This window comes from Micromys minutus, assembly GCF_963924665.1.
Source record: "Micromys minutus genome assembly, chromosome: 25".
Taxonomy (NCBI): Eukaryota; Metazoa; Chordata; class Mammalia; order Rodentia; family Muridae; genus Micromys; species Micromys minutus.
The window spans coordinates 39,576,064-39,594,081 of record NC_137960.1 but is presented as its reverse complement, the minus strand read 5'-3'; the positions used below and the strand labels follow the sequence as shown (position 1 = coordinate 39,594,081).

General features: G+C 44.2%; 1 protein-coding gene across 1 annotated transcript in view; it reads left to right on the top strand.

Annotated features, from left to right (window-relative positions):
• The window catches only part of AK9 (adenylate kinase 9), a gene marked incomplete at both ends in the record, with an annotated part of 106,867 nt that overhangs the window by 43,549 nt on the left and 45,300 nt on the right, over positions 1-18,018 (top strand). The window contains 4 exons of the mRNA XM_080938205.1: positions 4,482-4,558; positions 6,639-6,800; positions 17,243-17,443; positions 17,766-17,887. Coding sequence (XP_080794331.1) covers positions 4,482-4,558; positions 6,639-6,800; positions 17,243-17,443; positions 17,766-17,887 — 562 coding nt within the window. The remainder of the gene's footprint in view (positions 1-4,481; positions 4,559-6,638; positions 6,801-17,242; positions 17,444-17,765; positions 17,888-18,018) is intronic.

The window sequence follows — 18,018 nt, the reverse complement described above, 5'->3', positions numbered from 1 at the left end:
AGGGGATTCCAGTCTATAATGGACCCACTGTATTTGCAGCCTGTAAGTTTGTCAACATCTTATTTGCAGATTCCTTTTTAATGACAAATACAGGAGAATTCCAAGGACATGTAGACTGCTTTATATGTTGAGGTTCTAACTGCTCAGTTCCTATAATTTCTCTTCGTTCAAGGGCCATTGCTCTTCCCAGACAGGTTTATCAGTTAGCCATTTTAAAGCTAGGGGAGGTGTTGGTTTCCTGATACCTCCAGAATTTCTTGTTCTATCAGGTAGAGCTGCTCTGCCTTGATTGGTGGGCTACTTGTGATTAAGTCCAGAGTGGTGTGGCCTTCTGTAGCATGCTTTAGGTCTTCAATACCTAGTTTAGTTTTCTCTAGTTGCTCTGTAGATCACTGACAGGAAGTACCTGGCTCATGTTGTTTGTTTCTGGGGTACTAGCGAACGCCCTTAGGGAGTTTTCCATGTTTAAAGAATTATCTCATAGGCATTTTCCTATCGATAAGGAATTACCCTGCATATCTCTTACTGATCTGCATTTGTTAGACTAGTGCCTGCCCTTACCAACCTTCTACAAATCCCAGAAGGTCTTCTAGAGAAGTCTCTAGGAATTGCTTATCTATAATCCCTTTTCAAATGATCTTGTCTCCCACAGTTAATATGTAATATGTACCTTAATATGTAAGATTATGGGCCATTGCTTGTCCAATGACGTAGGAGCAATATCAGCAGTAGTACTGATTTTTTCTCCAGCTGAGGGCTGCCCCATCTGAAGTGTACAGACTCCAGTGGTTTACCATCTTTATCGTGTACATCAGTACATTGTCTCTTCCAGTGGAAACCTTTCCTACAGTGGGGACAAATTCTCTTAGGTGGGTTAGGATCTGTTGTGGAGAAAGAGTTTTGCGGGCATTCATTTCTCCAATGTCCTCCAATGTGTCTTCACATTTGAAGCAGATTCCTTCTGTTTTTATGCTACAAATGCCTGAGCCACAGATGTAATCTGGTGTGATGTGGTTCCTATATCTCAGGTTGCCACAATCCACCTATCTTGATGCTCCTCCCAGCGACCCTGGGTTCAGAAGCCATGCTTTCCCATACAATGGTTTTAAGAAGGAGATCTCTGGCTGTGGGATTTGGATTTTTTTTTTTCTAGGCTCATTTTAGTTCTGAGAATAAAATCAGACAGGGGCTCTTCAGGATTTTGATGGAAAGGCAGCAGGAGGGAGGTGGGGTCTTGTAATCCTGAGGGTGGGCTGAGCCTGCCCCAAGCTTGGATCGCACAGAAGATGACCTGGTTATAATACCCTGCCAGCTGAGTTGCCTGCTATGCTCTGGTAGAAAAGTCTTTCTGGCCTAAGAGTTCATTAAAACTCCAGGGGTGTCACTTTGGTTTCTATTTTGTGTGATTTGTTCAAGGCATTCATCTGAAAATAAGGCTTCCTATTTCAAAAACATGGGGCCGGGCAGGGAAGAACAGCAGATAACTCTCCAATCTTGGGGGGTGTTTAGGTTGGCAATATGGCTCTGCAGAAGAAATTTTGTCCAGGGTACATGGATTCCACCTTCCTTCACTGCCTGCCTGAGTTCTTTTAAGTCTGAGACTTGCAAAGGGTACAAGTCAAGTGGTTTAGTTCAATTGGGGTTGATATTAACAGGGAATGCTTGGTCACATGGGGGTTTTAGTTCCATATCAGACCCCTGAGTAACATGGAGACACAGAGCTTCATTTTTGCAAGGGAATCCTGAAAGTTACAAAGTTGTTGAGTAACAGATGGTTGGGGATAAGGGACTAGGGAGTTTGGCAGGTTTTGTCTACTGGTTTTATAAGTCTTTCATTTTTATGGCTCAGAGAAGGAGGGGGAAGCTACCTCTCTCACCTGGATAGGGGGAGGTGGAGTAAGTGGAGAGGCAGGTAGAGGCTCCTTTGGTTTTTTAATGGAGCCCTGCCCTTGGGTGGGAGGGAGGGGCAAGAGGAGCAGACAGTTTATTTGGTGTCTTCTCTTAAGCATAAAGAGGCAGGGGTGGGCAGATGGATTTTATTTCCCTTACTGGTTGGGTAAGGGCTGTGAGATCTGAAATAGGGTGGTTTTTTGGACCTTGATCTTTGGGCTTATCTGAGGAGGCTCAGGAGCTGTGTTGCTATTAGACTGTCCTGATTTAGATGGCCGTATGCACTGCCTAATTGTGGCTAAGATCGGCAAAAATTCACAGGAAGGTGATTTTCCTTCGTGGGTATCTGTTTTTGCTGAGAGAAGCTACTCACGTCCATGAGCCTAAGCTATAAATAATGTCATTGGCCATTCATGGAGCTATCTGAAGGACTTCCTCCCAAAACAAGGCTTGTTTTGGGGGCTACTTTTAATCCGTGGGATTTTAGTAAGGCACATCCTCCTGGCCTGGGGAAATTTTTTATGTGATGACAAGTTGCCCATGAGAAAAAAGAGGAGAAACGCTTTGTCCAATGGGAATGTTCCCTCGGCCTTTCAGCTTTGGGGATTCCACAGCCGTTCAAAACGCTAAGCCTTCCAGCAGATTTAAGAACTGGCAGCCGCCCTGGCTTTTACCCGGCTTCTGCATTACCAGGTTTCCATTTTGCTTTAAGGAGACATGAGAGAGAGAGAGAGAGAGAGAGAGAGAGAGAGAGAGAGAGAGAGAGAGAGAGAGAGAGAGAGAGAGAGAGAGAGAGAGAGAGAGAGAGAGAGAGAGAGAGAGAGAGAGAGAGAGAGAGAGAGACCAACACCAGTTGTGGGTGGGCTGTCGGGATTTAGACAGGGGCCAGAGGGTCTTTCTTTCTGCCAACACCAGAGTGTAGCTCTGGCCAGGAGGCTTCAGTTGCCCCTTCAGATTGTCCGAACCCAGGCGATGGCGCTGACTGTTCATTCAGTCCTGTCCCTGTTCGAGTACCAAGTGGCCGCCAGATGTGCGCCTGCGTACTGGAGGCTTTCCACGGAGATCTCTGGTCCGGATAGGCGTGTGGGTTCAGAAGGGGAGAGAACTGCCTCCGCCGCCTCCACTGCTGCTCCTTCTCGTTTACACCGCCTGCCACTTCAGTTGCCGCAGGACATCGCTGGCTAAGCCAGCAGGAGAGTGGCCAGCCCGTGAGGGGTACAAGGGCGCTTTTGGCAGCAGTTTTGGGAGAGCACATCTCTTCCCTAAGCAGCAGTATTACAGCTCTCATGACAGAAGCTCTCAGATGATGGAGTATTTCTTACACATCTTTATTCCTTCTGGTTAGGATTCTCAAATACAGTTTTGGGGTGGGTCAGGGTCTGACAGCAGGTGCTTCCTATTGGCTTGGCCCGAGAGCTTGGGAAGACCTCATCTACATAAGGGAGGGCGTGGTCCTGCCTCTCTGTGACTGATGACCAAAAACCTCTCTACAGGAGGTTGTGGGGGTGCTACTTGAGAGGAGCCTGGCCTCCTGGAAGTTTAGGGGAGTGCCTACTGTCCCTTAAGGTCACCAGGGCTTCAACCTTATCTAGAGTGGGAACCAAGATACCTTTCACAGTCCTCTGCCCCACAGCATTAATTGCTTGAGTCTCTGTGGGCAACCAGGCCTTGTGGACCAGTATTTAGCATAATAATATATAACAAACCCCAAATCGAAGACCCAAACCCCAAATAAAAGAAATTTATTATTTGTGTGTTAAAGCTTTATTTTTTAATTATAAACTTAGAAAAGTTTAAATAATACATATTTTTAAAAGTTTAAATTATATATATATACATATATATACATGTGTGTGTGTGTGTGTGTGTGTGTAGAGAGAGAGAGAGCGCGCACATGTGGGTGCAGGTAGCCTCGGAGTCTAGACAAGAACTTTAGATGCTCTGGGGCTGTACTTACAGATGGTTATAAGCTGTATGTGGGTGCTTGGGATAACACTTGGGACCTGTATAAAAACAGCAAGTATTTTAAGTCCTGGGTCATCTCTCCAGACCCCAGTTCTTTATGATTAAAAATAAACATTACGTTTCCTATCCAAGGGAGGAAAAAACTAGTGTGTTATAAATGGAACTCTCAGAATACTACTATCCAGAAAAGATTACTGTCTACAATTTTATTAATGTTCACCTTCAAGTTCTCATACATACTGCTAAAAAGTTAAAATTGTGTTGTATATATAGGTGCATACACGAGTTGGTTATTTTTTTTTTTTCACTTAACATTATACAATGGATATCACCTATGGAGTCTTAGGGGAACATTCCAGATCCTCTTCCTCTCAACTCCCCTCGGGGACTCCTTCACTCAGTGTAACAGGCCACCTGACTGACAGCCATAGTTTAAGTTATAACATCCCATATCCTCTCAGCAAAACTACTGGGATAAGGTTGTGCACTGCAGAATAAAAGGCAGAGTGGGAAGTTGACGGTGGAGACGTCGATGCCTATCACTGTGAGCATTTTAACCCTCTAAGAAGTCTCGCCTGATTTTTTTCTAAACTGAATTTTTGTTTGTTTGTTTGTTTTCATTTCAGAAAAGCCAAAGAAGAGGAGCTAAGACTGGAAGAGGAAAAACAAAGGATAATGGAACTTGAAGCTAAGAAATCAAAAGGTAGGCACAGACTAAACACTTAGCACATCCTTTATTTTAGCCTGGCCTCGTTCCTGCCGCTTCTGAGCGGGGTATAAAGACATCTCCTGGTTTGCCCAGGGTGCAGGTGTACGCCTCTGTCCCGAAGGCACCTTTTCATCCCCCAAATGTTCTAATTTCCATATTAAATTAGATGTTCACTGGGATAATGGATCCACAGGACAAAGATTCCCAGACAGAAAAGGGGTGCTCCCAACACAAGACCCACCCGTGCTCCTCTAAGAAGGCCACACTGTGCGAGCACCCTCTAAGGCTACACTACAAATGTACCTCTGCCATGCTTCACATGGGGCTGTGATGACTGCTTCTTCTGGAAGGGCACAGCCAAACTCTCTCGATACCTGTGTCTTCCTACTTCCACGCCTTTATGAGAACTATCTCTTTAAGATTGGGCTTTTCAAACTGGGGTCTAGGAATTAGAGTCGAGGTCTGTGAAGGTTAACTCTATTATTTTCACTAACCTCTAAGTAGGCCTAGTGTCCCCTCTGCCCACGGACGCAGACAAGGAAGCACCGTGGCGTTAGCTGTTTCTTGACTTGCCATCAACACAAATGCAGATATTGTTCGATTATGTCCTTGTTACATCTGTGTTTACACTGTTCCTGGTATAGTAATTATGCAGACTGCTGCTGGGCATTTTTTTTTTTTAGCACATTTGCTGTAGCCCCAAATAATTCTGTGTTTCAACAACTGTTTTTCAATATAATTGGTTTCTGTTTCCCACCCTGGAAATCAGGGTTCAGACACTGCAGGCCTGGTCAACAGATCCCCCAAATCAGGAGATGGCAAACCAGAACCACTCAGCTGAGCAATTGCCAAATGCCTTATTCATGGAATCTGCCAGAGTTCAAGCGATGGTTTGCAGAGATTTATTATTAATCGATAATCAATAGGTAACTAACATAACACATGATCAACAGTCAAATAACAAATAGTTCAAGGCTCCTAAAATGCCTTTTGACTCATTCCCAACCTTTGTGGGGCACAGGTGTCCCAAAGGGGTCTTAGAAAAAGAGTGTGTGAACTCTTTATAATTTTATAACATAAATAAACAAAATAGCCAATAAATTTTTTTGAATTTTTATAACATTATATTTACATAATGTTACAAATATTTTATAATGTACCTAATATAGATAAACATAGCATAAATGAGTATACATAAATTAGATGCATATGATCTTTTGTTGTTGATTTGAGGTTCTTTTGTTTTTCGAGACAAGGTTTCTCTGTGTAGCCCTGGCTGTCTTGGAACTCACTCTGTAGACCAGGCTGGTCTTGAACTCAGAGATCTGCCTGCCTCTGCCACTGCCTCTCAAGTGCTGGGATTAAAGGAATGAGCCACCACCTGATGCATGTGACCGTTTTTAATAAGTGATACATTACCAAAAAACATTCAAGTTCATAGATCACTTCACTTACTCACAAGCTGTAGTAAGAGTTTATGAAAGCCACCTCATGCTTGTGAGCCTTTCCATAAAACCTTCAGCCTAACACAAACACGACACAACCATAGCCGCTGTCGGGTCTCAAACCTCGGTTTAGATCAACCCCAGGTGCCAGAGCATCACCAGCAGAACATGAGTCTGGGAAGAAAGGTAGTGGCGAAAGATGTGCAAGGAGAACTCAGAAACAACTGTATCACTACACATGAGAGACACGGGGGATGGGTTCTCCAATGCCCGGCCACCTTCCTCAGAAGAACTTCCTGAGTGTACGGCTAACACATAGGCAAACATGCTCGGCTGCCGCTACAGTGAGCTATAATCAACCTGTCATTGCTTCCAGACTATCTATGTGGGGAGTCAGTCTGGCACTGCCCAATAGAAGTGTGGAAGCCACATCAGTCACTTCTAATTTCCAGTAGTTACATATTCTACATTAAGTTTTCCAAACCTTTGAAATTCATTACCCACATCACGCGTGCACACATCTCAGTTTAGACTAGCTTCTTGTGCGTCTTTTCTGCTCTGCACCTCACACTATCCAACAACCACTGGCCTTGACTGGATAATAACTTATTTCTTGTCATGCTTTGTAGATGTTGAAGATCCTGATAATGAGGCTGAGGAGGAGGTTGATGTTGAGGAATCTGAAATCCACGAAGAAACCGAGGCACAAGAAATTCATGAATACACCAGAGAGTTGTCGTTACCCGAGGCGTCTGAAACATCTCAGGCCCCAGAAGTTGAACTTGAAGCAGGTTAGACTTGAATGATGGCCCTCTGTGTGTGTGTGTTTGTGTGTGTGTGTGTGTGTGTGTGTGTGAGAGAGAGAGAGAGAGAGAGAGAGAGAGCTTGTGTGCACATGTGTGTGTAAGAACTGATGTGCATGTGTGTATGTGTGTGCATGTGTGTGTGTTCCTGCCCATATGTTCGTGCATGAATGTGTAATGGAAGCTGTCTAGGAATACAAAGGGGGAGGGGCTAGAGAGTATGAAGTACTGGGACTGGCACATGGTCTATAGGACACTTTATCCAAAAAAGCAAGACGTTCTGTCATGTAATCCCACCTTACAAGCAAACACAGGAGCGCCTGAACTCCTACAGAGTCGCCAGCATTCCTGAAGAAAGCCGTTCTTACCTGCACCCAGACATGCTCAGCATTTTATTTCACTCTTTTATAAAAGTGTCTCGGCTGGGTGTGGTGGCAGAAACCCTTAATCTCAGCACTGGAGAGGCTGAGGCAGGTGAGTTTCTGTAGGTTCTAGACTGGCCTGGTCTCCATACTGAGTTTGAGAACAACCAGGACTTTACATAGAACAACCTTTCCTCAAAAAACAAAAAAGAAAGAAAGAAAAGAAAGGAAAACAGTAAGTTTTAATGGGTGCAGAGTAAGTGTGCATATGTAGGATATGCTGTGATAATTTAGTGTATTGTATCATGTATAATGATTGAATCTCTGATCTTTTAAATGATTGTCATCTTTAATATGAGTTGTTAGCTAACGTGAATGCCGTATGACACAGGAAGAGTTGGTTGAAGTTCCCTAGTGATGTATTATGTGCCTTTGAACAGTCACACTTGCTTTTATTTATTATGTGTCTGTGTTTACACACACGTGTGCATGCTCATGCTCTGGCTCCTAGAGTCTTGTGTGTGAATACAAAAGTCCTGGGAACAATCAAACCTTCTGCTGGCTAAAGATTGCTCCTGATAATTCAACGTTGACCATTCAGTTTTGTTCTGCAGTTGCTGTACTTCTCATCCATAGTCAGTCTTCCAGAAGGTCAGCTCTTTCCAGGACTCCTGACGCCCACTCTGCTCCTTGTATCGACTTCCACCCAGCTAAAGAAATGTGTTGTCTCTCAGCTTTGCTTCAGACATCTTTGTATCTTACTCACACCCTCATACATTCGTGCGCACTCAAACACACACTCACAAACACATACACACACATTCACACACACATATACACACACATACACACACAACACACACAAACACACACACTTGCACACAAAAACACACACACTCACATGCACACACACACACACTCCCATGCACACACACATTCTCTCTCTCTCTCTCTCTCTCTCTCTCTCTCTCTCTCTCTCTCTCTCACTCACACACGTATATTCTTTCCCTCCAGCTGTTGCACATCTGGCTGGCTGCTTTGAGCAGGTGTGGTGACTTCCTGCCAGTGTCCCCATCAGTGCAACAGCGTCTTAGTTTAGTCACTGTTCCATTGCTCTGGGGAGACACATAATAGTTTAGACTCAAGTATGTTCCATAAACCTCAAATTGCTGTTTTTGTTTTGAAGCGAAGATTCACTTTTAGTTAAGAATAAACGGCACAAGGGATAGGCTAATAGTATAAATAATAATAAGAATTAATAAGGGATAGGTTAACTTTAGAATAGGAATGGGCAGGAATAGGTTTTTGAGAACTTTTTATCTTGCTTTTGAATAACATTTTTTCAATAATGTATTATATTTTATTCACTTTACATCCTGATCACAGCCCCCCTCCCTCCTTTACTCCAGATCCCTCCCTTACATCTTTTGGGTACATGCCCAGGAGTCGTATAGCTGTGTCTTAAGGTAGAGCTATTCTCAGTTTTCTGAGAAAACGCCAAATTGATTTCCAGAGTAGTTGTACAAGTTTGCCCTCCCACCAGCAATGGAGGAGTGCTCCCCACCAGCAATGGAGGAGTGCTCCCCACCAGCAATGGAGGAGTACTCCCCCACCAGCAATAGAGGAGTGCTCCCCACCAGCAATGGAGGAGTGCTCCCCACCAGCAATGGAGGAGTGCTCCCCCACCAGCAATAGAGGAGTGCTCCCCACCAGCAATGGAGGAGTGCTCCCCCACCAGCAATGGAGGAGTGCTCCCCACCAGCAATGGAGGAGTGCTCCCCCACCAGCAATAGAGGAGTGCTCCCCCACCAGCAATGGAGGAGTGCTCCCCACCAGCAATGGAGGAGTGCTCCCCCACCAGCAATAGAGGAGTGCTCCCCCACCAGCAATGGAGGAGTGCTCCCCACCAGCAATGGAGGAGTGCTCCCCTTGCTCCACAACCTCACCAGCATTGCTATCACTTGAGTTTTTATCTTAGCCATACTAATACACGTAAGACGGAATCTCAGACGGAATCCCGGGGTCACTCTGATTTACATTTCCCTGGTGACTAAGGATGTTTAACATTTCTTTAAGTGTTTCTCTGCCATTCAAGATTCCTCAGTTGAGAATTCTCTGTTTAGCCCCATTTTTAAATCATGTTATCTGTTTGTTGGTGTTTAACTTCTTGAGTTCTTTATACATTTTGAGTATCAGCCTTCTGTCAGATGTAGAATCGGTGAAGATCTTTCCCAGTCTGTAGGCTACCATTTTGTCCCATTGACAGTGTCCTTTGCCTTATAGAAACTTTTTTGGTTTCAGGAGGTTGTTGATCTTCGCGCCTGAGCTGTTGGTGTTCTGTTCGGGAAGTTGTCTCCTGTACCAGTGTATTAAAGGCTATTTTAGATGACATTTTATCTACTGTATATTAAGACATTTTTTTTGCTAGCGCACTGCAGAGCCATAGCAGACTTGTGATGTTCTTGGGGACTAAATTGCTCTCTAGTTTGAGAGTTAGTTATCTTTCTGTTCAATTCATAGCCCTATCCAAACTGAGGAGGGAGGGAAGAGAAAGAACCATTGTTTTCTCTAGTCCCACCTTCCCCTGAAGCCTTTAGTCCTTAAAAGCAAGCCCTTCCACTACCACAGGGGCCATTACGAGCTGGTGGTTAGATCCAATGCCTTCTTCACTTCCTGACTTAATTTTGTTTTCAGCCTATGGTTTTCCTAGTGGGTCTTAGGGATATCTTTACCTTATAACTATGTAAGTTCTGCTTCCTAAATTTTAAGAACTTAATGAAGAAGTTTAACTGGAGGTGCTGGGGCTAGAAAGACGGTTCTATTGTTAAGAGGTTTGGTTCCCAGCACCCACAAAGCAGCTCACAACTGTCTATAACTCTAATTCCAGGGGATTCAACACCCTCTTTTAGCCTCCACAGGCAATCTATGCATATGGTTCATATATAGTTATGTAGACAAAATACCAAGAGGAATGAATTTTTTAATGTTATTCATATTTATCTCATCTAATATATCTGAGTGTAGTTTCCCTTCCCTCCTCTCCTCCCAGAATCCCACCAGCCTTCTCTCTCCCCCAGATCCACTCTCCCAACCCTGCCTCCCCTCAATAAAGAACAGGCCTGTCAGGGACATCAATGGAACACAGCACAAGATACAAGAAGACCAGGCACATCAAAGCTGAGCTAGACAACCCAGTAGGAGGAAAGGGTCCTAAGAGCAGGCAAAATAACTCAAGGCACCCCTGCTCCCACTGTCAGGAGTCCCTTCCAAACCACCAACCCAACAGCCATAACTTGTATACAGAGGACCTGCTGCAGGCCCGTGCGGGCCCTGTGACTGTCACATTGTCTATATAATCCCTCCTCAGCCCTGCTGAGTTGATTCTGGGAGCCATGTTCTCATATGGTGATTGATCTCTCTGGCTTCTACAATCCTTCCTCGCCTTCTTCTGTAGCATTCCCCAAGTTCCAACTAATATTTGGCTGTGGGTCTCTGCATCAGCTGCAGGAGGAAACCTCTTTGATCACAACGGGACTAAGGACTGATCTATTAGTTTAGTAGGAGTCATCTCATTGACTTATTTTGTTGAATGATTGGTCGATTGCCAATAATGTGTCTAGGTTTAGGTCCCTGGGCTTTCCAGCCTCTGGTCTCTGGTCATCCAGGCAGTGTTGGGCATGGGCTCCCTGTCATGGGGTGGGCCTCAAATTAGACCAGTAATCAGTTGGCCACTCCCACAAGTTCTGGGCCACCATTGCCCCAGGACATTTTGCATGCAGAACAAATTGTAGGTCAAAGATTTTGTGCCTGGGTTGACGTCACAGTGCCACCATTGGAAACCTTGCCTGGTGACAGAAGATGGCTGGTTCAGGCTCTTTATCCTCCATTGCTAGGAGTCATCACTGGGGTCACCCTCGTGGGGTCCTGATAGTTTCCACTACATTAGGTTGCTTTTCCTAGGGTGTAGTTTCTCACCTTGTGTTGTATTTTCCATCTATTATCCTTTGTAGGGCTAGATTTGTGGTCAGAAATTATATAAATTTGGTTTTGTCCTGGAATATCTTGGTCTCTCCATCTATGTTTTTGCTGGATGTAGTAACCTGGGCTGGCATTTGTGCTCTCTTAGAATCTGTATGATGTCTGTCCAGGATCTTCTAGCTTTCATAGTCTCTGTTGAGAAATCTGGTGTAATTCTGATTGATCTGCCTTTATATGTTACATGTCCTTTTTCTCTTACTGCTTTTAGTATTTTTTCTTTGTTTTGAACATTTGGTGTTTTGACTATTATGTGTCAGGAAGAATTTCTTTTCTGGTCCAATCTATTTGGAGTTCTGTAGGCTTCTTGTATGTTCATGGTCATCTTGTTCTTAAGGGTAGAGAAGTTTTCTTCTATGATTTTGTTGAAGATATTTACTCTGCCTCTTGATTAATATTCTTTGCCCTCTTCTATTCCTATTATCCTTAGGTTTGGTCTTCTCATAGTTTCCTGGATCTCCTGGATATTTTGGGTTAGGAGCTTTTTTGTTTTTGCATCTTCTCTGACTGTTTTGTCTATGTTTTCTATATTGTAATCAGCCCCTGAGATCATCTATTCCATCTCTTGTAGTCTGTTGGTGATGCTTGCATCTGTGACTCCTGATTTCTTTCTTAGCTTTTATATCTCCAGGGTTGTCTCTTTTTGTGATTTCTTTAATGTATCTATTTCCATTTTCAATTTCTTCACTTGTTTGGTTGTGTTTTCCTGTAGTTCTTTGAGTGATTTCTCCTGGTTCTCCTATAATTAAGGGAGTTATTTATGTGGTTCTTGAAGATCTCCATCATCATCCTGAAGTATGATTTTAAGTCCATATTGTGTTTTTCTGGGGTGTTGGGAAATCTGCTACTTGCTGTGGTGGGAGAGCTGGGTTCTGATGTTGCCAGGTTGTCTTGGTTTCCATTGCTTAGGTTCTTGTGCTTTCCTATTGCCATCTTGTTATCTGTGAAGTTAGATGGTCTTGTCTCTGACTGGAGCTTGTCTGTTCTGTGGTCTGAGAGCCTGTGGGCTCAGGATGGAGATTGCTCCTGGGTGTTCAGCTCTTTGTGGGCAGGCAGTGAGTTCTGATGGCAGCGATCCAGCTCTGTCTCCATGACTCAGGTTGGAGAACACGTCTGAGGATCTTCTGGGTGCCCCGCCGTCTGCAGACCCTGAGTCCTGATGGCAGTGACCTGGCTCTGTCTCTGAGCCGGAACATGGTGTCACTCTTTAACTGCTTAGTAATACTCCATTGTGTTCACGTATCACATTTTACTTTATCCATCCTTCGGTTGAGGGACATCTAGGTTGTTTCCAGCTTCTGGCTATTATAAATGAAGCCACCGTGTTTTAAAGAAATCTTTCAAAAGGAAAAAAATTAAACTGAAGTCATTGCTGGTAGATTTCCAGCCCAATGAACTCAGCACCATCATGACTGCATGTCCTGGGTACTGATGCTGGGCTGTCTGCTGATCTGCTGTTTGCTGCCTCCTCCTCCTTCTCCCTCTGTTGTTCTGTGTGGTGATTGGTTTAAAGAAATGATACATTTTCTCCAAACCCCATACCACATGTGAGTTTCAAGTCTTACGCAGTAAACATGCTTTGTGCTGGCTTTCTCAAATGGAGGCGAAAACTCCACAAGTTGAAATAATAAATAGGCACCTAAAACCCCAAGTCTTTCTCTCACTGCTCCAAAGGGTGTTAGTCCAAAGCCAAAGAGTCAGCCAAGCAACTCTCTCTGAAGTCTAGAGGAGGCTCCCCTGCTTTTCCCTAGTTTTGGAGCCTCCTGCAATCCGTAGCTTGCAGCTGCCTCCCATCAATCTCCACCTTTGCCCGTAATTCTTCTTGAGTGTGTACCTCTATGTATTATCCAAAGGTGGGGATAGATAGATAGATAGATAGATAGATACATACATACATACATACATACATACATACATACATAGATGATGAAGGTTGGGAGTATGCACATATCTTAGTCAATGTTTTATTACTCCCACAGGTACACTGCATAGCTACATGAGATGACTGCACACACACACAACACACACACACACACGGGAGAGAGAGAGAGAGAGAGAGAGAGAGAGAGAGAGAGAGAGAGAGAGAGAGAGACACCATGGCCATAACTGATATCATTGATGCTAAACTGCTACAAAGAATTCCAACATTCAGCCAATTTCGACTAACTCTATGTTAACCACAGAATTGTAGAATTCACACAAATAAAAGAAATAACTGTGCTTCTACCTACAAACAGCCAGTAATATTTGTCAGAAACCAGCTCCAACCTGACAGGTAAACTGAGGTAGGGTGTGGCATCAGCGACCGATCCTTTGTACAATCACCGAGAGTGTGCCTTTCTACACCTCTAAGATTTTCTACATCCAACCCACTAAAAGCCATCTTAACTTTACTAGCAATCTACATCTACAAACTCTTTCTAAGGGCAGTGGTTCCATCATTAATCGGCCCCAGCCACAGTGCTTTGGAAAAGATCAATCACTAGGTGACAGTGACACGGCCCAGGGAGATTACAAGATTTCACACAGCTCATAGAGTACAAGGGACACAGGACGGCCAGCAGAGCAATGTCGCACAAGAGCGTGGTGCCCTTGGGACCTGCAGTCCTGGGGGCTCTTCTCTCAATGGCACATCCACTGTGGTTGTGATGACCGGTGGGCCACAGTCCTTAAGCTGTTGTACTGTTCCTCTGGCAATACTGTGTTCCCCTGACGATACTTTAGTCATACTCTGACAGACCTCCTTTGGTTTTTCTAACCACGATGTTCTGGTTTTGTTTTACTTAACCGATCTGATTCAACTTTGTTTGGAGAGTTGAAACTGTGCACATTTAAGTCCTTCATGCACTTCATAGGAAAAGCACCCTTTCCTATTCTTCAGCCTGATCTCATTTTGAAAGAAGTCGGCTTTTCCACGTCGCTGAAAGTGGCTGCCATCCTATCTAAACCTCAAGAAAGGACAAAGAATGTGAGTTTCTGCAGCTGAGGTTACAGTAGGGCTGGTGGTTCCGCTGGGCTTGCTCCTGCGGCCCAGTCCCTCCGGCTCCTTCAGATTCCCTTTTCAGGATCATGCGGCTGTCTTTTACTCAGACAGCCTGTTTCCAGAGCACATCAATCTCCTGGGCACTTCTCACTTTCTCTGCAGCCTCTGAAACTCACTGTCCTTCCAGCCACTGCCCCTGGCCCTTCCTCTCCTTAAAGCTCCGGACTGCTCTCCGGTGTGACACTCCCCCACTGCATCCCGTGCTGGGGACTGAAGCCATGTCACATGCCCTCCAGGCAAACACTGCTACTTCCTTCGCAAGGCTTCTCTGCACTGTTTCCTACCTAAGCCAGTTTCCTTGTATCTCTGCCTCTTTTAGACCGACCTGTCTTTCTGCCTCACACTTCCCGTCCCCTCTTCCCATGAACACCTTAAGCATATGCAGTATGGAATTGACAAAGGGCGTACACGAGAAATTATTCAGAGCAGTTAAGCTGTCGGAGTCTGAGTTACCACTCCCTTTGTCGTAATACCCTGCCAAGTACCAACAAGAAGGGCAGAGTATGTATTAGAACCACACTTCATACGCACAGTTCACTTAAACCCATTTCCTTGTATCCTGCATTCTCAGCTGTAGATTTCATATATGTATGCATGCGTAGGTATATGATGCACTGTATATGTTCATATGTAACATCTAGACCAGGTTTTAATATTTGTAAATACTTGTTTCAGATGGCCCCCTTTAGACTCCGGACTCCGAATAAGGCACTTTGGAGTTATCTATGTGTCCTCCGTGCTCTTCCTTTGGTTGTGATTTATAATGCTTTAATTTAATTCAGCAATCAATAATTAGACATGTCACCCACAAAACTCCTGCGCGTGTCCCTTTTCCACTTTCTGCTCTGATAAAGCTCGGATGCAGTAGAGCCTGTTGAAGGAGAAGCCGAGTAGTCACTCAGGAGCTAGTGTGGTATGATTGTGTGATTGTGTGCATTTTTATGTGCGCTGTATGTTCATATGTATGTACGGCCTTGGTCTCTGAGGAAGACTTGGGGACTATGGATCGAGAAAATGTCTAAAAAGTCTGCCTTGTCTAAAGCCATCGGGCTGGATCTGTGTGACGTGTCTGCTTTACAAGTTGTCCCTTTGACCGTGAAAAACTAGGCTCTGTTTAGCTTCTTCACAACAACCCGTGCCCCGCTCTCCTCCCCACCTCCTGCTCCTGGTGCATTCTTGAGGATATTTTAATGATAACTGAGAAGGACTGTCGGGCATTGCGGATCTGCCACCACCATAATACGATTTTAAGTTACAGCCAGGATGGGATGTGCCAAGTGTCTACTACTATTCTAATTAAGGTATTGGTGAGAAGGGTGCATATATGTGTGGTGTGTGCATGTGGTGTTGTGGGGGTGCACACACATGTGGAAGGCAAAGGGGGATCTCAGGTATTTCCCTCTGCCACTCTCTTCCGATTACCTTGAGTCGGCATCTGTTGCTGAACAGAACCAGAAGCTCACCACTTTGTCTAGACTGGCTGTTCCATGAGCCTCTCAATGCTACGATAAGGAGCACACAGCAATGCTAGGGTAAGGAGCACACACACAGCAATGCTAGGGTAAGGAGCACACACACAGCAATGCTAGGGTAAGGAGCACACACACAGCAATGCTAGGGTAAGGAGCACACACACAGCAGTGCTAGGGTAAGGAGCACACACACAGCAATGCTAGGGTAAGGAGCACATACACAGCAATGCTAGGGTAAGGAGCACACACACAGCAATGCTAGGGTAAGGAGCACACACACAGCAATGCCCAGGCTTGCACATGGGCACTGGGGACTCAAACCCAGGTCCTCATACTTGCAAAGTTAACATTCTCTCCCACTGAGGCTATATACATTAAGACTGTACACATTGAGACTGTACACATTGAGACTGTATACATTGAGACTGTATATATTGAGACTGTACACATTGAGACTGTGTACACTGAGACTGTACACACTGAGACTGTACACATTGAGACTGTACACACTGAGACTGTATACATTGAGACTGTACACATTGAGACTGTACACATTGAGACTGTGTACATTGAGACTGTACACACTGAGACTGTACACATTGAGACTGTACACATTGAGACTGTATACACTGAGACTGTACACATTGAGACTGTACACATTGAGACTGTACACATCGAGACTGTACACATTGAGACTGTACACACTGAGACTGTATACATTGAGACTGTACACACTGAGACTGTACACACTGAGACTGTACACACTGAGACTGTACACATTGAGACTGTATACATTGAGACTGTATACATTGAGACTGTATACATTGAGACTGTATACATTGAGACTGTATACATTGAGACTATATACATTGTATCTTTTAGACATTCATTTTCTGCCTTAGGTTCTATTTCCTGTCATCCTTTAATAAAAATCTGTTTTCAATTAGACACATCATCTATGATTTAAAGTAAGCTTTGAAATAAAATGTTTATGCCAAACTTTCCTACGGAATGTTACTTTAGAATTCAAGCCCCCTGAGGACACTGCCGCAGAAGCAGGAACTCGAACGAGATCCAAAAAGGTCCTGGAAACTAAAGAGCACCAGAAGGGTTAGACCGGGACATCAAAGTCCTGGCCACACACCTACTTTCCTGACCGATCAAAAACCTTAATTTGTGTCACAGTCTTTACTTATTTCTTCTTATGCTGTGTGCCATTCAATATGAATTATGTTTACTCATGTCAAAGAATAACTATTCAAATTCACTCACCAGAAACATGATCTTTAATACTACTAATACTAGTAGGTAATTAATCATCTTATAGCATATACGATATAATTAGAATATAAATTTATAATTATATTATATACTTTTATATTACACTACTGTTAAGAATACTAAGTTTTCTTCATTGAATGTTTCAAAAACAAGACAATAGACTGTTTTGGTAGTCTGACTAAAGAAACTCTTCTGAAGGCCTGTTTTTTTCTCTCTTTTAACTTCTGTTTGAAAAAGTCATGCTGCCAGAGTTCCCAGAAGATGGCTACCCCAATGTTCCTGAAATGGAACCACTGAAGGAAGCGCTGAGCAGTTACACTGCCACATGGAAATCCCTGGAGGTGACAATATCTGACAGCTTGGTTCCGATACTGACTGTGGATATTTCCAACAAAACACCCAAGGAGCTGCTGCAACGCATAGTTGAGACTATGGAAAGTAAGGCTGACCTTGCCGGCCACGGAAACCAGTGGGCACCACCACCAAAGCATTTTAGCACTTTAAGCCTGCTCTAATGGCTTCTTACATCTGGGGGTAATAGCACACACACTCTCAGCCTAGTGTGAATAGTCCAGCCGAGCAGAGCAACCATGGCCAGGCTAACACTGGTCATGCTGAGAACTTAGAGAGAGGCCTTCTGTCACACGGCAAAACCAAGAGATGATGACGATAATTATCTTTCCTGCCCTTTGGCTATCATACTAATATTAATACTCCTTTTTATTATTTTAAAAATACTTTCCTTTAAAAACACAAACAGGGCCCTTTAAATACAGTGCCTGGGAATTAAACGCTGAAGATTATGAAGAAGAAGCAGAGGACTATCAGGCTGAAACCGAAGCCGACGAGGAGCAGGAGGAGGAGGAGGAGGAAGAAGACGAGGTACGGCTGTGGTGAGGTACTGCTCAATCTTATGAGAAATCGAGGAGGAACGTGTGTGTCCAGAGTGGTAATTATCACCTTGGGATAAACAGATAGGGAGCATCTCTAACTCTTGTCTCTCGAGGTGGTTT